General features: G+C 41.2%; 1 protein-coding gene across 1 annotated transcript in view; it reads right to left on the bottom strand.

Moving 5' to 3' along the window:
- Positions 1-11,747, bottom strand: part of LOC139822066 (uncharacterized) — a 32,325-nt gene extending 20,578 nt beyond the window's left edge. The window contains exon 1 of the mRNA XM_071793591.1: positions 10,226-11,747. Coding sequence (XP_071649692.1) covers positions 10,226-10,598 — 373 coding nt within the window. The 5' untranslated portion in view covers positions 10,599-11,747. The remainder of the gene's footprint in view (positions 1-10,225) is intronic.
- Positions 11,748-23,719: the final 11,972 nt, after the last annotated feature.

The following is a 23,719-nucleotide window of genomic DNA, read 5'->3' on the forward strand; positions in this document are numbered from 1 at the left end:
CGCGTTGAAAGCGTCGTCGAGTCGCAAATTCTTTCGACACGATGAAACGACTTAGCGACCTTCGATTATCACTTACGGCGTGTTAGAGGCCGTCGTTAATTCCGACGGCGGACGGTAGCGAGTAATAGAATGTAGCGAGCTGCTGAAAATGTTAATTTTCGCTGGACGCGCGCGGGAGAGCGCGCGCGCTCGTAAAAACGCGGATTTATCACGCAGTGGCCGCCGATTAATCGAATGCGAACGGCAGCCCCGGCGTTTGTATATTATCCGATGTGGATGTAGGCGTGCCTCGCGCGATAAATTCAAAATCGCCGAAGGGTATTTTTTACGGCGTCTCGCTCGCTCGTTTCCCTAATTGAGGATGGTAGCACCCGAGTTTGTCGACTACCAAATTTCGACATTACAGCTGAAAACGTGTATTGCGGATCGTTACAAAATGACAAAGGTATTTTCAAAGTGTCAGACGAAAGACTTTAGTGCGAAAACGTAAAACGTTCTCGCGACAACTTTCTGTTTTACTCTTAATCTTGATTAAAACACTGCATATTAATTATTTAAAAAGCTGTGTCTTATTCGTATTTAAATCCGTATTTCGATTTAAATGTAATTTAATTTTCTTATAATGAGAGATTAGCGACAGACAGTAAACACACTTCATATCACAAAAGACATTATTACCGTAAATAATAAACTACTTCTTGATATATTTACCTTAAAAAAAGTGTCATTCTCCGACAGAATAAAGCTACATCAACAATGACATTTTTTTGTATCTATATCGAGAATGCAGCATCGAGAATGCAGCAGTTTCTACGCCATCGGCGCCAGTAAATTACGCAAGAAACATTAAACGATCAACGTAAGCGAATTTGTGTTACATCGTCCTGTTTAGCTACCGTTTCTCCACCGCGGCGCGCGGCGCGGCGTTTCGCTTCACAAATCATCCGACCGTTTATGTTCCCCGAGCGAAGACATTAAGGGCCACGCTGCATCGCGGGAAGGGTTAATTCCGAAGAAGAACGGGATCGCGCTAAGAGGTGGAGGGCATTGTGGCCGACGCACAACGGACGATATAATTTATTTGAAATAATTCCAGATGAGATGTATCATCGGATACGCCGCGTCCGCCGACGTTCATTCATTTTTGTCGCGGCGGGTCGCCGCGATGAAAAATCCGCTCACCAGCTGATAAACGTTCCCCTTTCCTTGTAATTATGCGCGATCGCGCGAGAGCGTCTTAATTTGCGGCGGAACAATCCATTCATTCACAACGAAATTTTGGGGATTTTAGAGAATTCTTCGGATCTACGCAGCTATGTAAATATTTTTCAGAATGTTAAAGTTCTTGAATAAAGGAGTATTATAAGAAAATGGCGTAAAAATTATTTTGGTAGAAAGATCAAAATCTATCAACATTTCTAAACGTTTATCGAATTATTCAATGATATATCTATCGGTTCTCTTCAATGTACATTTTACTGATATTACGATTATCTATTAGTGTTATGTATGTGTGTGTAAATTTGTTAAAATAACGCAGTACAGTCACTTTCATAATTTTCTCAGTTTTCGTGAATGTATCTAAACAACGTTTTATACGTATTTACACACAAGGTGAGAATCGTGCCCACCCGAAATAAGAATCAAGCCGAAGTTTTAGCAGTTTCCAGACGGGAGATCGCATTTACAAGACGTTGAGACAAGCCCAGTATCGTGCGTATATGTATGCGTGCAATGTTAGGTGCTATCTTTGTCTATATCCTTGTCTATACAAGGACAGATATAGGTCGATAACATAGAAAATGGTAATTTTGTCGGTTGAGAGGTTGAGACAAGCCCAGTCCGGGGCCAGGAAGCGAAATTGGCGAAGTAACTCAGAAAGTAATAAAAAAGAGATTCTTATCGTCAAAGACAATTAACGGGGCATATAAATATGACGTATTTATAGTCTGTCAGCCGTATCTTCCCACTATGGGTGCGTTCGGGAAAACGCTATTTGCTTATTCTACACCTGACCTTTCTTGTTTTACACCTGATGAGCGATAAAGATAGAATGATAGAATGCAATAGCGTTAATAGCGCGCTTTCCGAACGCAGCCTATATGCGTCCACTACCCCGCCGCACCCCACCTATTCTCCATCATAACTCAAACTATTTAATTAATATTTCCCCCTCCTTTCTTTCGCTTTCTTTCTCTATTTCTGGTCGCGGAGAAAACTGACGATAAGAAATCTTGCAGACACGGCTCTTCGTAAATGCCCGGCTGCCTAGTTGGCTTATAGCGTGATTCTTGTTGACGATATATCGACGATACCAATAAAGATTGTGAGATAGAAGAATCATGAGGATCCCAAGTCTAAAAGCGCAGATGTTTAACTCTCTGATGAATTATTGCGTTATTGGCGTTATTATAAATGACTTAATAATCCTACTTGTTAATATTTTATAAGACATATAAAAAAAGCCCTTTCAAATATGTCAATCTGTTTTTGTAAATAATAAGGGATTGGTGTATTGTTCACAAAGATATAACATAAAGTAATAAATTATATATTATTTGTTGTATTTAAACTGTATGTATACATATATTCTTAGGCCTTCCAGAAATGTGCACAAACGGGTTTAAACATTTGTAATTACATCTGCATTTAATAATAATTATGTGATCGTTTAAAGAAGCAGTTAAAATATGTTTAGACTGTAATGTTTTAATTTTTAATCACTGTAACGTGATTAAGAAATCAAATTGTACAAATTATATGTATTTGATTATAATATATCTGCTACAAAATATACGATCAAATCCAAGAATAAAGGCTTATTGCTTTCTAAGAATAAAGGATTATTGCTTTCAGTGATGGATGTGTATCATCGATTTGATGTAAACGCATCATGTAAAATTAAAAATATTATTATCTAAGAATTAATAGCCATTATCATCAAGCATTAGTAGCAAACATTATCATTTCGTACCTTCGTGAAATCTATTGGCGAGGAGTGGTGGATCGCGCGCAGGATCCGGTATTTCGGGCAAGCAGTGTATAGTGCCCAGCGGCAGAAAGACGAGGACGATTCAATTTGCCGGTCGCGCCGCGCCGCGCGAGTATTTCTGAGGGCCCGTGGCGATATTCACGACACGCAAGCCACGCTCGAAAATTAGCTCGTGACCGAACGTTGGTAGCTCGGACCGTGCGAGGGTGAGAGGAGGGGAAAAAGGGAGAGCAAGGGCGAGGGGAGGTTGCGGCGAGGGAGCCGCGGGGAAGGCAAGGGACGGCCTCGGGAGGGAAGTGCAGGGACGGAGAGGAAGAAAGAGAGGAGTTTTGAAAAGGGACTAACGACCGGCAGTTAACGGCGGCTCTGAAATTGCCGGTTGCCGGCGCATCTTCCACGGCCGACCCGGCTGGGAGAATTATTAAACTGTAGTTTAGTTTAAATTAAGTTATTACCCGGAGCCGCGCGCGCGTTTTGCCTGCCTGTTTTCTCCCGCGACCGTGCGGCAATCCCGCGTACGCGTATACGCGCGCGCGAGCTTTTCTGCATCCTGTGCGAGCTTTATACCGCGGAGCTTCGTAAGTCCGGGGCGTCCGAGAAGAATACTTTTGCTAGCGATTCGCGTTTCCGAGGTATTTCTTTGCGTGTAGTGACACCTTCGTTAGTATGCGGAGGTTTCTGAAAAAGTTTCTGACGTTATTGAAGAGTTTCCTTCAATAAAACGTGCAGGATATCGACTTTTAATCGAGATTTTATGAAAAATTTTAGCTGCCTGATTAAATAATGAGTAGCTTCCGCGCGTTAACAATAAAATTATAGGTCCTACATGAATTTAAATGTTCTCAGCTATTGTTCTTGATTGTATGAATCTTTCGGGCACCATTTCAAACGAAGCCGGCTAATAAGCGGCTTCGCTAATGACGCACGTTTGTCGTTACATGCCGGTAAAATCTTCCATATTACTCGTAATTTGCACTCATTCTAATGGCGATAATTTCAAGCGCAAAAAGCACATATACGACTTCGAATTATCGCATTAACAAACACGCGACGTGAATCGATGACACGACGCGCACGATTTTATACGTACTGATTAAATTTATTATTATAACCGAATATCTTCGTAACGATGCGTTATAGCGTTGCGCGAAACAATAATGACAATGACGAATATTCAACGTAATGCTGGATTGTAGTCCGACAGCGTTTGCGAAGACGATCTCCTGTGACGCTATTCTGTTATATTCAGTCATCAATTTTTGCAATCGCGTGTCAGTGCTTCGAGTAAAACCGCATCGTTATTGCAACGATAATCGCGACGCCCGCGCCGCGGCCGTGCCGGCAACATCCCGACGCGACATTGCGATGCGTACGTACACCGCGCGTCCCGCGCGAGTGTTAACGATTTCCGATAGGTAACAATTTTTATAATCACGTGTTGGTATCTCCGGCATAAAATTACATGTCGTTATCACGGTAACGCAACGCTGGAATCATTTCAACGTTATAATTTACCACGAGCGTGAGAAAGCGATAAAATGTATGTCATTTTTCATAATTAGATATTGCTATTCAAATACGGATGCCTATCGTTTCAACAGTGATTGCAATGTTAACCGTGCGATTAATGTTCTTTATTATTATGCTTGTACACGCGAACACGTCCGAAATCAGACCTCGTCTCGTTATTATAATAAATAACGGCGAGGACTCGTCTCGTTGTTATAATAAATAACAGGGTCATTGTGGACGACGCCATTTATGGTGGTTCAATGTTAAGGTTTATATTATATACTGTCGAGTCAAAATACCTCGCGGATTATACTCCGCTATTTTTCCAAAGACAGAGAAAGACAGAGAGAGGGAGAGAGGCGATATCCGCGAGAAACCGCGATAAATCCAGGTGATTTTGTGCGCTAAAGTGCTATACCTTTAAACTTCCCCGTCCTTCGACCAATTAAACTTTCTCTGCGTAGCGCAGGATGTTGGGGCGGAAATTGTATACCAGATCCACAAGGTGAATTTACAGGGACGCGTTTCAATTTTATATCTTAACCCATTTTCAATCTGATAAAGAACGCCGATATCTAATTAGAACTTACGTCTGTAAAGAATGATCACGTATTATCCATTGCTTTCAACGCTCGGAATGGCGGATACAATTTTCCGCTCCAACATTCTGCTTTAAATCTGCTCTTCAATTTCAGTGTCATTTCGATTCTTTGATGCGCGCAAATTATTTTTGTAAGCCTTGTAAACTTTCTCTATGTGTCTTTTCTTTCTTTCCACTCTTCCCCCCTCTCTCTCTTTGTGGAGAGCGGTCGTTCTTTTTTTGTCAACTGTCCTAATGCCTCCTCCTTCGGTCTAATCGTAAAATAATGACAGGATGCTACGATAACGTGACCACTTACTAAAGAAGCTCGGCTCGTTTGGTCTCACCTGCATCCCTCCGCTGCGGCCTCCCTCGAGTGTATTGCGTTTCTTTCGATGATGGACACTGTTATTTTTTGTTCGCGATAATCATGGGAGTAGCTTACAAGTCTCAAGTGGGCGAGTTAAACAATTCTTTTCCCGGAGGGAATAGTTCCGACAAGAATCAGTTTAATCGTTCAATTTAAAGGAATAAAATGACCCTAATGGTATATCGTTGAACACATGTTACACACCGATAGTCACACAAATATGCGTTATTGAATGAAAACGATTAATTTGAAAATGATACGCCAACTATACATTTTGATTTGTTAAATACACTTGTTAATTCAATCTCATCTCTCATCCGTGAGAAACCTATCGAGGTACAAACAGCTATGTTTTAAAAAGGCGTCATTTTGCAGACGGAAAACACAATTCCGAACACCTGTTACGATGTACCGGCATGTACGCCGCTTAAAGCGGCAATTAAAATACAATAATTCCAGACCTAATATCACTGATGTATAACGTAAGTTATGATTCATAAATACTTCATGCGTTGAGAGATCGTAATCGAGAAACTACTAATGTGACTAATGTTTATGTATAACTCCTTTTTTGCCTTGGTTCAACACGTCCGTAAGGTGCGTCTGTCTATTTTAGCTATGTCTTGTACGACATGATCTATCCGCGATTGTTAGATGCAGATTGTTAGATACACAACTTGATAAGAGAGGCGGAATGGAACAAAAGTATCTCCGTAAATTCATATCTCTCAAATTTTTCACGTGTGATATGAAAGTTATTATATTCTCGGCGCAAATAAGACTCTCTGAAAGGTCATTAAGCAGATATTGAAACGCTATAAAGGCTCAACGCTCGTGCACGTTCCCTGCCTGATTTGGATCGCGTTAACTTGGACTCGAACAGGTTGAGATATACAATAGAAATAAGAGCGAGCAGGCGCGGCGTGAACTCAAGATTAATCGACGAGTCTGTAAGTTGGAAATCCGCGAATGTGTAGATAAATGCGGGATGAGAAATGAGCAACTCTTATGCGTAAGACATGATAAGCTTTATCGGAAAATTACATAAACCAATTGATTAGCAAAGATTAAATAAGAGAAACAAATGGAAATGAAGGAAGATAAAGAGATACCTAAACACAGTCGCGCATAATTTACAGGACATAATTTAATTCCGAATTTCGTCAGATGATTATAATTGAGATTAACTCTAGCTAGCCACACTTATTTTCGAGTTTCTTTATTCACACTTCGGTCCGTGAGACCGCTCCACTTTGTCGCTTTGTCATTTTTATTCCAATTAATATTTTTAAGCTTGTATAATGTAGGAATAAAAAATATAAAGTCTGGATAAGATGTTTATGATAATATCAAGTCAAGAAAATAATTTGAGTTTAAACACGGAAATGGTGAAAACTATAGAAAACCGAAAAACGTTTAGCGGTCCACTGGACTGGAATGTAGCGAGCCTAGGGTTAATGTTTACTCGATGTTTACTACCTGGTGCTCGTTTTCGCTCGTTCTCCCTTTCAGTACGTAATTTCAGATTATTCCTTCTCAGATCATTCCTTCATTTTCTACATGAAAAGGGACTCAAGCTCCAATATTTTTGTAAAGGAAAAAGCCAATTTGCTAAAGAATGCATAGAGAGAAAGGAAAATCAAAACCATCGGACGTAAAGCGTCATACAGAATCTGTAAAACAACGACAGGATGTCTCGCATTCGCATGTCACTGACACCATTGCAGTTCAATCGTCGATGGCGATATCGCTATCAGGTTAACACGTAAAGCGACACGTTTTAATCCAGTCGATCTAGCCCCCGACGTCTGAATCTTAATTCACGACGACGGGATCGCGCGGCATGTGGCGGCTTTGCGAGCCGACGGGACGCAATTTCGCGGCGATGCTAAGCGCTCCCGGCTTAACGATCGCGCTAACGTCGAAAAAGTTTAACGATCGTGTGTAGAGGCGTACGCACGCGAGTCCACCACGAGCATTCCGCCGCCGAGCTAATTATGTAAACGAGAATTTCGCGAAGCTAGGGGAACGGAGAGGAAGAAGGGGCGATTCGCGATCCCTTACACAAGCGGCCTATCTCTCGACGACATCGATCGGGATAAAATCGCGATGCATATACATTGCGAGCGTTTCATTAGGAATCGGTGTAATTAAATGTCCAAGTATAATGCGCTCGATTGGGAGGGACGCGAAGTGAAGCACGGCGAACGATGCGATTTCGCTCACCGAGTTCGCGTCGATTTGGCGCTCGACCTAATTTTCATTTCGAACAGCCAAATTTATTCCAAAATCGAAAAAGAGAAAAATGTAGAAGTTATCAAAAAGTTGCTTCTAAATGACTGTGGGCGTTTCAGAAATTTGTGCAAAAGTTTTTGTGTGTGAACTAACCGGAGAAACTTAGCCACTAACAAGTATGACTTTAGATTTACAACAGATAATTTTCTAAGAATTATGAAAACGTTTTATCTTAGGTATCTTATAGGTACTTCCTCAATGGTTTGAGTTCGCTAACTTCTAGCGAACAGTCCAACACATTTTATGCAAAATTTTATTGAATAACGGTTTTCTAATATAGATAAATAGGATTTTCTTATCTAAGTGAAAGAGGACATAAATTATATTCCTCAAAAAAATGCATGGGGATATAAGAATATCTTAGATTATAAATATTTCTATAAATTTAAAGCTTGTTTGATGCTGTAAAAACATTTTATATTGCAAATCATTCAATGCAATTTTTAAGCGGTATAATCGAATATCTTGATTATGTTTAATTAAATTAAATTTCTGAGTTATTCGACATCTTATTTGCAAGTGAATAGAGTACACGATTTCTTTTAGCGCCAATGATATTTTCCATCGTAGAGAAAATGTACGAGCAATCGCGAAATCGTTAGGCGAATCTGGTTCAGTTTCACATAAAGAAAAGGCATTAAATGCGAAAATAAACTTGGCTCATGCTACGACGTGACGCCATAAAGGACGTTCGGTGGACGTTCGATCAGAGCATGGACTCGCAATTACGCGCGTTCCAGCCGTTGCCAATAAAACTATTTATCATGGCGGAGAGGATGGGAGCTTTCATAAATCCCGAAATAACCGGCGGGTCGATCTGATACACGCTCGCGTGCACGGCTGACGTTCATGAACGAAATGCTTCTCCTCGACGTAGAAATCATTATGCAATTATAACGAATCTAACCGCTGCATACTTTTGCGGAACCGGCGAAACCGCCAAGTGTGTTATCCGACGCGGCATGCCGTTGGAGAACAACTACGAAAATTACCGAAGAAGAACGGCGGTCTGATAATAAGCAGGATTTTTCTCATACAAGCGAATGAAGACGTAACGTATATATTCGTTAGAAAATTGTACGAGGGTATAAAAATATCGTAGATCCTAAATGTTTCTATATCCATGAAGTCTTTCTACAAATTTAAAACTTGTTCTACACTTAAAAAAGATTTACACTGTATAATTTATTGCAATTTTTTATCGAATATCTTGATAATTAAATTAAATTAAATTTTGTGTAAATACTCACATGCTCTAAGTTGAAATCACCTTAATAAAATCTTTCATTTTCTATTGATAAAAAAATTTTACACTAAACATTCACTTACTACAATTTCTTAAGCGATGTAGTTGATCTTGATAATTAAGTTTAATTGAATTAAATTTTTGTGAAGACACATGCTAGTTAAAATTTTAATACAATTTTTTGTTATCTATTGATACTCTCATCTCTCTCTTGAACGAAATATTTTTCAGATTTTGCATTTTATTTTATTTAACTTCCCAGAATTTTTTTATTTTAATACCGTGCAACTTATAGTAATTATATATGTTAATATTTCTACAATAAGATAATGCCCATTTTTTTATGTATACTTTACATGTGATATTAGCAGAGATTGGAGAATTTTGTAAAAGAAAACACATTAGACACGAATGTTATTTTAATTATACGATACCTTGCGTTATACCAATTTGAACTTTTGTTCATCAAAGAACCGGCAATATTCACGCAAATTCGCGGTAGCGCGCGATAAATTCACAGCGGCGGAAACAATCGAAAGCCAAAGGTAGGCGAATTAAGTGGCGCTCCCTTCGAAGCATAAACAAGTGTTAGGGACGTGAATGGGATCACGTAAAAAACAGATTTCCACCCTCGGCAACGCGGACGTTCTCGCGCACGAAACACGATTTCAGACGGGCGGTCGCCAGGAAGGGCGGGAAAAGGGGATAGGGACTAACGTCGTAAGCGATCCCAGGGGCTCGTCAGGAACGATCTTATGATTGACCGCGTTACGCCACTCCCTGAAGACCGTTTTTCAAAAGCTATTTCGGAAATACCGCCGCCATCAACGCACTTCAACGAGCGATCATGGAGAAATACTCTAAACTAGATTACTAAACTAGAGAGAGAAAGAGAGAGAGATTCCAAGGAGCATAATCTGTTAATATTGTAATTATGAATCTTTCGTAACGCAAATTTTTTAACAGAAAAAGAAATTATATTCGTCCTTTATAAAAATAAAGCAAGCTCTCGTTTAAAAGCCCTTGGCCGAAAGTTGAAACATCTTTTAGATGTGATTAGTTTGTGTTGTCTTATAAAAAATGTTTATAAAGAGTGATATATTTTTTAAAAATAATTACAATTCGAGTATTTTTGGAAAGAAGCTAGATTATGTTAAATACTCAATATTAATTTTAAGCTGTTTGACTCCGTGCAATCTTATAGATTTCATCACTTAGATTTTTACTCACCTTTCTTTTCGTCCTCTTCCTCTCCATGATCAGTCGCATGATGCAGATGATGTACACTAGGATGATGCCCAGTGATCGCCGGTACCAGGGAATGATTGCTCAACGTTGGATGCGGATGATGCGGATGATGATGACTGAGGAATCTGACCGCCGCGGCAGCGGCCTGATGCTGTGCCTGCATGCTCTGCTGGACCTGGCTCTGCACCTGACCCAGAACCGGATGATGCGGCGGCCATCCTGTCAAGTGGAATGGAAACACAGGCGTCGTTCTTTGAAACAATCTGGTAGGGGCCAGTAAGGATCCTCCGGAGGCGCTGGAGCCACTGCCGGGGGGCAACGGAAAGGACAGACCGCCTCCAGGTTCCAAGACCATCTTCGGTACCAACTCGCCGGCGCTCGTCTCTCCCTCGGAGAGCGATCAGTGCGCTCGCATCAATCCTCAGGATCAACGAAGCCCCGATCACCACAGAAGAGGAAGAGTCACTTAATCACTGGTACACTGGAATCATGTGTCTGTCAAGAATGCGGGGGATATCTGATACCGTTAGACGTTTCCAGTCAACGCGAATTTACGTCTTCCATTTCAGGCCCTTCGAAGCATGATCATTGACACATCATCCATGGACTATCATTGCCTATAAGTCACGCGTTTTTGATGATCATTAAGACGCTCACGAAAATTCTGATCTCGCCGTCTCAAACAGGTCTTTGTATCTTCCATTCTAAGTCTTTTAGGTCATTACCTAGATCCATCCCGAGCGTTGATCTTCTTGGAAAGCAGTGATCTTAAAGAACAGTCATCCAAAACAATGATTCAACGGTTCGAGATTTTTATATTTTGCTTCCTAATTGCAATATTTTATTTTACATATTCTTCATGTTTTTTCGTTTTCGCTTTCAAGATCTATAGATCAATTCTGTAGTTCAAAGTGCAGATAACAATGTTTCACATATTTCTTAAATTTTTTTATGCACTAAGTTGCCTGTCAAATAGGTGACTGGTAAAACTCCACCAGCCGTCGGCCAGCTTAACAGCGTTGTCACAGCTTCTAAACGATCTTTCGAACTAAATTCAATCAGTATCACAAATTAGGCTATAATATATCGATCATACATCCACGATTGATGACTCCAGGTGTCGATTTCACCATGTATGAATATATAAACAGTCCTTCACTTGCTAAACTCGTCGATTGAAGACTGACGATCTTCCACGAGAACAACGTCTTTCCAAAAATCCATCATAGAGTCTTTGATCTGTGACGTCACTGGCAGTCTCACAATTCACGGGAGTGTTTCTTCTCGGTGTACTCCAAAATTCTGTGCACGCTGGGATTAAATCACCGAATTATATTTTGCGACACTTTCCCGGCCACGACACGTCACCGGAGGAACTTCCGGGTCCTCGCGGCACGCGAATACGTGCGCGTGACAGGCGGGTCTCCGGGATTTCCTTGGTAGCAAGGACCTGCTAGTGTTAAGACCACTACGGCATGAGCCAACGGCACAATACTATCTGCTCAGAGGCTCGAGTCAACGACTCCCCTCTGTCCGCGAAACTGAAACTGGTTTCAGGATCCGCCCAGAGGCGCCCGATTGGCTGAGCCCATGGCGGGCTCGTGGGTTATACGGAATGTCGGGCCAATGCGGACGCGAGAATTATATGGACGGCGCCGCCCGCCGGACGCTTTTTTCGTCCTGGAATTGAATCGACGCCTGCTTGCGGCGCCTGGTGGGGGCGAATCAATTGGTGGCTGCCCTGAAACAGGCCGCAAGATGGCTCCTCCCTTCCCACAGCCGCTGCGAGATACCCTTGCCGATCTCATCTGAGGCGCCTCGGATTCGAACCGAGTTGGATTCGTCGTAATGGACAGGCAAAATATATATCAGTGAATTGTGCGGTTGTTTATTGCCCAACATTGTTGTTCCGCCTTTGTCCATTTTCTTCTTCCAAATGAAAGTTTTCGAGGGGGAAATTTAACTCTTTGAGGCTCGCAGACGCAATTTAAGTTTTATGTGTGCAATTTAAAGATCGCGTTCAATTTTATTAGTACGAGACGTACGATAAAATAATTTAACGTTAGAATTATTGTGCACGATTGAAACTTGAAGGAGTAATTTAATTTATGCCAACAGATATTTCTGTGTACTTTCTTAATTTCAATACATTTCTGAATTACAGGATCTTGAAATTCTCAATCTCTGATATTACGGAATGATATTCCATATGGAATATCTTATTGATAAAATTAATGAAATAGGAAACCCTCCTCGGGTCTCGAGTGGACGGACGAGCTTGCGAGGAAGAGAGAGGAAGACCCCCATGATCACGCACCACCACTCCTGCGGCAATCCCCCACTCCGAGAGCTTCTTCCGCCCCTCCAACCCCCGAGGGCGCGATCCTCTTTTAATAAAAGGAGCTCGGAGGCGTTAAGTAATTACATCTATTCTCTGCTGGGGAGGAAATTACCTGCGCCGGATCGGTGTGGGAAAAATTGGGAAATTAAAATTAACCCCCACCCCGGCTTGAGCCCCGCGCGCGCTTGCTCGACCGTTCTGCCCCCTTTCTCGGATTGCGCGCTCGACCGGAACACTTCGTTCTCGAATTTAGGAGGAGCCGGCGGCCATTACCGCTTACGTAATCTTTTTTTGCACAGTGACGGCGGCAGCTTGTTAGCGAAGTTATTTAGCACGCGATTTCGCCCCCCCCCCCCCCGTTCGTCGACGAGAGCCGAGAGAGAGCCAGCACTCATCTATCATCTCTGAATATTGTTGCCAGAGAGTAACACTGATAAAGGACAATACTTCAACGCTCATTGTTTTATATCTAAATAAAATTTGATTATTGTTCTAATTTCAGCAATTTATTTCTAGTCGAACATAATTTACACTACTAAAGTCTGTATAGCATGCCGTGTATGTTGATATATTGTTTAAAATGCATTTGTCGAACAATCTATATATCCATTATAAAATCATCTTGCAGTTTTATTTAATTTTCTCTCTCTAATAAGAGAAATGTAAATCTTGACGAGATAATTCCGCGATTTTTATAGAAATAAATCTAAATTCTTCTTTCCTACAGAATCATCTGCATAATAAAAATCTAAAATTAATTTATTAGATTATTTTGTACATATTATCGACATTCTCGATATTTTCCCACAACTATAAGTGGAAAATATAATATAATATTAATATAATATTTTATAACGATGATTAAATTCATTAACAATATTCAAATTGCTTACGAAATGCACAAGTTTTAATTTAAGAATGTAATTAACGTTTCAAAAATTAACTTTTCAGTGCGCGAGTAATTAAATTACTTATCGATTGACAATGAGAAATCGCGAAGTTGATCATGTTAGCGAAGGAAAAGAAGAGGGGCTGAAAGGGGTGAAGTGGAGCCATGAAAAATTGATCGAGCACGATATCTCACGTTTAGGTGCATCTTGGTGAAGGAACCAGAACACGCGCGGGTCATACATCAAATACCCGGAAGATCCGCGTGCGCGCGCGCACACGCGACCGTGCTTTAATATAAAACTTAAATAACGACACATACAAGAGGGCGAAGGCGTCATGACGAAAATGGCGAATAATCTTATGAATAAGTTCTTCGCCCGGTTCAACCACAAATATCAAAGTCGCATGAGAAATGAACGCGGGCTACTATGTTTTTTCTAAAATTTACATTCTTATATAACAGATAAAATCTTAGAAAAGCTGATACAATTTTTTAACTTATAATTTTTTATATTCATGTTATACATTTTATTTGAATAAATGTATTTTAAGCCTAAAGAAATAACGGCTTTAAATTAAATATTATTAAATATTTAACAATAAATATTAATAAATATTAATAAATATATATAAATATATTAAATATGTTATTAAATATTTATTAAATTATTAAATATTTTAATTTCATATTTACTTCATTAATAAAGTATAATTTTATTTTCGTGATCCTAGCGATTATCGCTGCCGTACAAATTGGATCTTTTGGGGTAAATTCTGTTTTTGCTTTTTGTACAACGCGGATTGCCATGACGACACCTCGTATCGTTTTATCGTTGATTAGAGAGAGAGAGAGAGAGAGAGAGAGAGCAATCGAAAGAAAAAGAAAGAAATCAAGAGAGAGAGTTCGTCTTTAATCAAGGTCAAATCCTCATTTGGCACGTCCTCGCTCGCGCCATCAAATATAATCACCAGAAAGCGCACCATCTTTTTTCCCTCCTCTTGCTTTGGGACTCCACTCCCCTTCTCCTTGCTTCACAGAAACCAGCAGCACCCTTTCTCCCTTCCTTCAGACTCGTTCTCGCTCTCTCGAATTGAATCTCTCCGGCAGAGAGGAGAGGGTGAGAAGACGAAGGAGAAGGTTGCCTTGGCAACGACAGAGGGTTTCTCGATGTGGTTGCCGGGGCAACCTGCAACCAGCGACCCCTAAATATGCGCCCGGAACCGCAGAGAAGAAAGGAGGGGTTGGAGGAAAAGTGAGAAAGAGGGGCATTTAATAATCGAGTTAAATAAAAGCCTTTCCGAAAAGAAATAAAGACAGGACTTGAACCGGAGCAAGACGTAACGAAAGATGTGCTTGTAACTTGCACTTTGGAAGATGAAGATAATAAACACTAGCCACTTGTTGTACATCGATTACATAATTTACATTCAAGACGACATTATGAAGTATGTGATGAAATTTGATTTACTATATATATATATAAATGTATTCTATCAGATTATTTTCTTCATTTATACATACAGACGTTCAGATCTAATTTGATTTTGATACAAATAATGAGAGTAATAATAGCATAATAATAATAACAATAATTTATCTTTATATAAAATCCACATTTTTGTTTTGTACTTAGTACGTAATTAACTAAAAATTCGATTTTGATATTAAAAATATATCAAATTCAGAACACTTGATAACTTATATAGCAATTAGTAAAGCACGAATAATTTTCCGGAGGTACACGCGTAATTCAGAGGAGTTAAATTCAAGGCGACGCGCTATTACGTAAAAGTCACCTTTTGCCGGAAATTAGGCTGACGCTCGTCTCGGGAGACCCAGGCGTACATAATGCGGACGCGGGAAGGACGAGCGAAGAGGAAAGCGGCGAGTTCCTAATTTACACAGCCGCCGCATCCTCGAAGCCCTTTCCGGCCCAGACGGAACTTTGCCGGCGATTAAAACGCTTTAGTAATTAACTGGGTCTCCTCACCTTCCGCGAGTAGCAGTTACCGCCGCCACGCCAGTAGCACTCCGAAACTCCGCGTCTTCTTCTTCCCTCCCTTCTCCACCACATTGCTTGTTTGCATTATTTAACTCTCCGCTGCAGCAGCAGTGGTACTTCATAGCGAATAATTGTCGACGGAGAATGTAAATCGACGTGCCGAAAAAACATACATGCATAAAATATGTCGAAAGACACGCGCGTAAAAAACGCGCATAATCGCGCGTTTGCAGTTTAATAATAAAAAGAAGTGCACAAGCGAGGTACCATCGACCAGATTAAATGGAAATATTTAGAGATTATCAATCGCGCGAGGATCAACTTGAATTCTGATAGAACTGAACATCTGAATAGGTATGCGAGGGGGAAAAAATTTGATGGAATAAATTTATGTAAAGTAAATGCTATCTACTGGCCCATCAAAAAAAAAACATAATAAACGATCTCGTTTAATTTAATTTCGTTTTTCTTCGAGATCGATGCCGTCTTACCGTCCGCCGCTTAAAATCTAGCGTTTTCGAGCGCTGTAAACAGTGCACGTCAGCTTCATCTCCATCTAATCCTGTTTGGTGCGTCCATCGATAAACGCCAGCCCTTCTCTTTACCTCCCTCCGGCGCGAGACACCATCCCTCTCTCTCTCTCTCTTCTCCCCCTCACCCCATCGCGCCCTCCCTTCACTTTTCCCGCTTTTCGCACGCGCACACTTGCTCGGTCACCGAGATCTCGGCGGAGTGGAGTTGCGCGATAAAGTCTCAAAGTAATTAGCTCGATGTTTACACAGTTTAACGTTTCCCTCGTATCTTCGGCTTTACTCCTACGCGCAGCATCTCAATTAACTTACGGCGCACTTAATTAGCCGGGCCAGCACGCCGCGGCTCGCAAAGCACTTTCGAATCGGTCTTGTCGATCGCCCTTTCCCGGCAGCGACGCGACGGCCCAGGCGTTGCTCCGCTTTTATCATTCGCGCTCTCCCAGCGGGTCGCGAAATATTGCGCACTCCATATATTGTTCTGAATGGCTGTCTCTCGGAAGAACGTTGTTATATCGTCGGCCTAATTAATCAATCAATTAATCTTGCTATTTCAGAACGCGAATCTTTACAGGAGACGTACATTTATTCCAATTTTATATTTATCGCTAGAGTTAAATCAATTTTTGTTTGATTTATGTTGAATTTAATTTGACCATGTAAGGTTTTTAGACATCAAATGGAATCATAATGTGATGACTAAAGAATCGCAAAGTTATTGTTGTATCATATTATACTCGTTCGACGTGAACGTCTGGCAAACCTACGATACGGCAAATGTCGGCTTCGACGTCGACAAATTGAAATTGTTATCGACATCCGGCGGCCGACTCTTCGCTCATTCAACGTTGCGTAATCTCGATGATATTTCTGGGATCAATGGATCAAGCCAGCTCCATCGACCTTACGAATTGAAATTTCTCAATGCATGGAGGAGTCCCGACGCGACCCCGCGCTACATCGAATGACGTCCGCGCGAGGCTTTATCGCCTCTCGTGATTGCGGCCGTCGATTTTCTTCCGCCGCACGTTGGACGATATCGAGGTTTTTACCCTGCGATTGATTCTCGTTTCACTTGTGTAAAAAGCCATGGATTTTAGAAACATTTTACTGCGAAAGATAATGAACTTCTTTTCGATCTTGATCATTATACCAACTTACTATTCTATTACAAGTAATAATTTAAATAATTTTACTCTATTCCTAATTTTCAAATGCAATACAGATGAAGAAGAAATTGCAATCCAGAATAGAATTATTTATTTAAAATGTATAAACGGAAGAATGTCACACAAAATAAATGCGTGAATGTTTCCTTTGATTATTCAAGCCTATTATAGTAATGGTAATTAAATCTATCGTCCAATTCTCAGGACCCGAGGATCTTGATGGAGTTGCGCGAATTCTCTCCTTGGAATTTATTTAGTGAAGAGACTGGCGCGCGCTAAATAAATTCCCATAAACCGGTGCGCGGTGCTGGCCCTCCGTTCCTGCCGGAGCGCATATATATATATACGTACTCGCTGCTTGAGTATTCGCGGCACGAGAACCTGGCAGCGGTACGTCATTCGCTCTGTCGCTAATCAGAACTAACCGCATCTTCATCCTCTATCGGCGAAACAAAGAGAAAGAAGCTGCGCGCGAGACGAGAGAGAGAGAGGAATCGCGGCCATCTTCGCATCTCCGCTCCATCGACATCGCCCCCGTTTTACGAGCACTTCCTGCCAGACTTGTTATATCGGGGCGAAGTATCGGTATCAATATCGGAAGGAAATATAAATGCCTCCAACTGATAATATTATCAAGAGGGCACGTGTATACGCAAGATCTCTCCCACACTAAATTCTCTCTCTTTTGCCTGAGGATTCCGAGTTGATTTTTACAAACGTATGACAACCGAAGACTTTATAAACGATCTACTTGGACTTTACGATGAACTTTTTCAAAATTATATATGCTTACCAGATACAAATAATTAATTTCAAGCTTGATACATATAACTCTACGATGGACTTTTTCAAAATTATATATGCTTACCAGATACAAATAATTAATTTCAAGCTTGATACATATAACTTTAGTTAAGCTTAGTTACTCAAATATAAGCAAAATTTAAAAGACGATAAATAGTGACTTTCTCCACAACTTTTTGAAAAAATATAACAAACAAAAATTAAAGAAAAAAAAGCTTTTTAAAAAGAAAATTGCTAAAAGTAAAACGAGCAAAGAACATATTTCCAAATGTTACTCAAATATAAAAAAAACCGTTTTATGAACCGATATTATATCTCGAGGGCTGACTTTTCGCAATGCCTCTTAAAAGTCGAGCAAAATATATAGAGAGCTTGGTGCGGAAACGGTCCAAGCGAATTCCCTTAAATCACTAGGCGGATGGTCGACCCTCTCGCCGACTCCGGGAGTGTCTCTCTCTCTCTCTCTCTCCTCCTTCGAGTTCTCGAATCGTCCTTATCGAGCGGTCGATCTACGGACCCGGCACCTCGGTGCCGTACCGTTTTCCTCGAGTCGAAGCTGGTTGGACGCGCACGAACACGCGGGGCGCTGGATAATACAGTCGTCAGTTGATTTATGGGTTAATAGTTAACCGGCCGTAAATAATGCTAATCACACTCTTATTATACGTTCCGTCGCGCCGCGGCCGGGAATGTTTTGTCCGGGCCCGTTTCAAAACGGCCGTAAGGGCCGAGAGCGAGATCGGCCGAATCCTCGCACGTCGCGTCCTCTTTGTCAACCATATGAGCATTCTCAAACCCGGGTTACATGTCCCAAAGATATTAGGATTGCAAAAATGCATCACTAGCAAATAATCCTTCAGAAAACTTTCTCACAGAAAATCCCAGTTTCTTTCAAATATTACTTTCATCATACTCGTAATTCAGATATCCCTCACGGGATATCTTCCGAAGGATAAATATACCTCATTACAATGCTTTATTATGATCACAGAAAATAAAAATAATAATAAAACACCCCCCCAATTTCGTGTCGTTGTTTTATTTACTATCCCCTTTATATCAGAATTCCATATATTCAACATTTATAAGAAAAGGGACGACATATATATATATTCGGCACCCTACTATTTGTACGTGCGTCAGGAGCGCAGAAAAGGATGAGTATTGAATGCGCGGACCAAATCGAAATCCGCATCGTGGGCACAGCCTCCCTCGGAACCCACGGGATCGGAAATCGACGGCTTGTCCAACCTACACACGACGGCGGCGAATAAAATGCCCGATACATTTTATTTGGTCCGCGCGCGAATGGCACCATCGGCGCGCTGACGCAGCGTTTTCCGCCCCAAACGAGCGGAGGACCGAAGAAAAAGGCGAGCACCGGAGGGGTGGTTTTCGCCGCTGTGAAAACGCCGCCGCCGGTGTCCGGATCGGATCGAGGATTTAGCCCGCTCGGAATCCGCCGCGGATTGGATTGTATTTCGTGGCACACGTACAGTTTTCGCTGACACTTTTGCTTAGAGCACGCAAGCGAGAAATCCCAGCTCAATTACATACTGAGAAAGATTTTCACGTCACAATCTTGTCCGTCCCGCGATTCGGATAATACGAAAATTCTTTCGAAACGCGACCTCGAATCGATCTGAGCGAGCTTCTTCGATTCGCCGTATAAAGAGAACTAAGAAAATTGCGATTATTTACCTATTATCTAAATAGGATACATTGCAGTTACATTACGTTATCTCTAAAATTGAATCTTCGGACTCACCGGAAGCACTTTTACATCCTTGTAGTAAGTTATTAGTAATGTATTGTTAAATATTTTAGAATATTTTCACAAGTGGAAAAAAATTTTACAACTTTGCGCGCGCGTGAAAATGTTCTTAATTCAATTTCTAAAGTCTTCAGATGATTTATAATTTTGTCAAATAGCAGGATAGAATTCTATTTCACATATATTGTGACGTATGTGTGCGGTTCAATGATTCTTTATATGTTTTTCGTTACATGCACGCTGCGCGAAATTACAAGTAGAATTTTATTTATATTCTGTGAATTACGGATCGATTAAAGCGCGTTCAATCGTCGTAAAATATCACAAACAATTAATTCGCAGTTTATTTCTGAACGAGCCAACGATTCCGCGTTCGATCTATACGTTCTGTATTTTAATAAAGGGTAGTCGCGCAAAGAGATAAGACAGCGAGAATGCACGTGCTCGCGCGCGTGTGAGTGCGTGCATGCGTGAGCAACGCCGAGATATTGATATAAACAGGGGGCAGGGCCGAGCTGGAGCGTGCTTTGTAATCAGGGCCCCATTAACATCGGAGGTGGTCAATCTGTGCGAGAACGTTGCCCGGACCGGGGCATCGTTCGAGGCTATCCCCGACTTTTCGCGCGGCTCTCCACGCTGCCTCGCTCATCTTTCATCCCTCTTCCCAAGAAGATGCCACGCGCTGACGTCATCTTCCTCCCCCCTTCCCCGTGGGGTGCGCACCTGTCCTGTCATTTACGAAACGTCGAATTATGCTAAGTGCGATCCGATATACGACGGATACGCCCGGTGCGAATCTATAGACGATAGTGATGTTTGCATTCGACCGACCGCCATTTTTTGTCTCCGTAATTCGCCCCGAGACAAATACTACGGTGCAAAGCTGATCATGATAAAATATCAAAATATACCGGTACTTTCTCTTTATTATTTTATAATATTTAAAAGTATCGATAACTTCTCTTTAAAAGTAACATAAATATTAATACAATATGCTTTATACAGGAACGGAGTACGCGTAATTTTAGTTGCCCGTCATCGATTTTTATAAGTTTTCTAATCAAATTATTACGGTTGATATTAAAAAAAATACAACTGCATCGGGTTTTAGTTACGCATCACAAAATATTCTCCCATTTTCAGAAAATGGCAATCGAAATTCGCGACGACGACAAGCAAGAACCGAGGAAGTATCCAACCGAAACGAAGAGGAAAGACAAGGGGGAGAGGGATCAAGAATGGCGTAATCTCGATATCGCCGAGGCATCAAGGCATCGGTGCCATCGAGCTGTGAGGCTAAGTATACATTTTATCCGTAACGCGTTCGCCATTACCCTACGATGCCCAGGCCACGGGCTAAGTAACGGGCCGTGAGGCCCCGAGAACGGCTTCGTAATGCGATGTGTGTGCAGCATAAGTGGCCATCAGCCAACATAAACAATCGCCATGGTAAGTATACGGTGCGACGATGTCCGTTCCTCCTCCTCCCCTCCTCCTCCCCTCCTCCTCGCCGCTCCACCTGCGCAAGGGGGACTCTTCGGGGCCCGACAGGGGAGACGGAGAGACGGTGTGCCGCAGCACGCCGCGATGTAATGGAGCCATTATCGCTGGATAACTTCATCATCGGACACTGGCGTAGGCCGGGGGGAAAGAGACGTAATCTTCCGGTCAAGGGGGTGGCAGAATCGATGATGGGAACGGCCAGTGACGTCTTATAGACGGAGGGAGTTGATGTCTCGAAGCTTCAAACTCTGAAGATCTTATCATAAACAATGTAAAGAGATGTTTCGTTATTTACCCATAACTTAAAGTGTGTAAATTTTTTCATGTAGTTTTTTCTAGGAGTTTTATTCACTTAGAGTCATACTTTTGTCCACGAATTAATACAAATCTATGATAAATATGAATTTGTAATTCTCAACTTGATTATTTGTCAGCTCTAAAAATGTTTTGGTATTTTTCGAGAGGTCTACCGCGCATTCGGTAATAGGTATACAAATTTTAGGTAATAAAAATGGCGTATTGATATACACGCAATATTTTGCTGCTGCAGTTTGATTACTGAGAAGAGAAATATTAGTTTATTGAAAATGTTATATATTTAGCTTGGGTAGAGACACGCGGAGATTTATGTGATCTCGCCAGTTTATTTCCTTATTCTGCAGCTTTCCTTTTATCGTTTATTTCGTTGGACGCGGCTCGCCGCGATTTTATCTGAGGCGCGTTCGCCTATTTATTGCGCACGTAAGAGCTCGTTGACTTTATTGGAACGCGTTCTCCGAACCGAAGCGTTTCGCCACCGCCATCGCCGGTGTCATAAATTTCGCGAGCTGCGACGAATTATTTGCGGCGGCGCGGCGCGATGGCGCGGCGGGTTCCGCGGGACGATTTCTCGAAATAAGCGTCGCTCGCCTCCGTCCGAGGGATCGGAGTCGGGCCCCCGGTATCAATCTAAATTACAAATTCCATCGAACAATGGCGTGAACGGAGGGAGGACCTCCGGCCGTTAATGCGAGCGGACCGAGAGAGAGGAAGATTGCGCTCGCTGGCCGAGAGCGTGGAGCGCATTAACTTAATTTATTTGCCCTTTATTCGGCCGTCAGTCGCGCCGCCAGACGTCGACCGGCGCGGGCGGTGCCACTTAACACCAGAACGTTTGCGACTTTGCGAACTATTCAGAGGAATAGTTATTTACGAGTGGTGCGAATCGTGCCGGCCACGTAACTTAAAACCGTTGAAATTATTGATTGAAATTAATTCCCATTGAAAAGTAGCGTGAAGTTTGAAATAAATTTAAATTAATTCTTCCAAGTAGTAATTTTAATTGCGTTTATACATGCGCGTGTCTTAAATAATTATTTTTTCCATTTGAGATATTTATTTAGAAGAGAAAGCTATCGCAGAGTTAAATAAAATTATATTTGATGCATATACGTTGTGAAATAATATTGTAAAATATCTAAAACTACAATACTACAATACAGCGCGTTTAAAATTGTTGTAAAATAAAGTTAGTAAGTTACCGATGAGAAAACAAAGTTTTCCAAAGGAGACCGAGAAAACGAAAGTTTGGCTATACAATCCTCGAAAACACAGAGTCGATGAGGCAATAAATTCTACGCGGGACAAAGTTCACGGTAACCGCGATAGACCGACCCTAAGTGCGGGGTGTAGTCCGGACCGAGTCCGTATTAAGTTTTCGGGGGATGTAAAGCGCAGTCGTAACAAGGGGTGGCTTTCCTATGATTTCGGGACGAGACCACCAACACCAGCGACCGTCGGGACGCGTCCGTGAAACGGGGTAGTTTCAACCGCTATTGCGCACCCCACTGACAAAAATTATATTTGGATTACAAGCATTATCGTCGGGGACTAAACTTGACTTTTATGGCAGCGAGTTTCGGGGGTTTGCGCTCCGTCGGTTTCTCTCTCATTCAATCGGAAATTAGGCCAACAATCGTCACAGATTTTCATAAGCAATGTTACGTTTCAATCTTTTTTATTAATAAGTTATTTATTAATAATTTCGTGGTGTATTTTTATTAATTAGTTATAACAATCCATTTAAAACGATAATAAATTTGTATTTGTAAACTGTATAATATATAAAATTCCTTTTACTTCCAGCTTTATTTAAAGAAATAACATCTTTAAATAACACTTTTATAAAAATAATAAAAGTATAATTTGAAGATATTATTTTTTAAATAAAGCTTACAAATAAAAAATAGGAATTCTAAAACAGTTTACAGATATAAATTCGTTATCATTTTAAATGGATTATATTATTATCAGTTGCGTAACTAGTTGTCATAAAGACGTACCACGAAATTATAAATGAATAACTTGTTATGGAAAAGATTAAAACATCAAAATATTGACGTTACTTACGTATTTTTCTTGACGAGTTTTATCTGGCGATTAATGAGAAGAAGAAAAACTTTTGTGATGAAAGAAGCACGAA

Source organism: Temnothorax longispinosus, chromosome 11 (assembly GCF_030848805.1).
Source record: "Temnothorax longispinosus isolate EJ_2023e chromosome 11, Tlon_JGU_v1, whole genome shotgun sequence".
NCBI classification, from domain to species: Eukaryota; Metazoa; Arthropoda; class Insecta; order Hymenoptera; family Formicidae; genus Temnothorax; species Temnothorax longispinosus.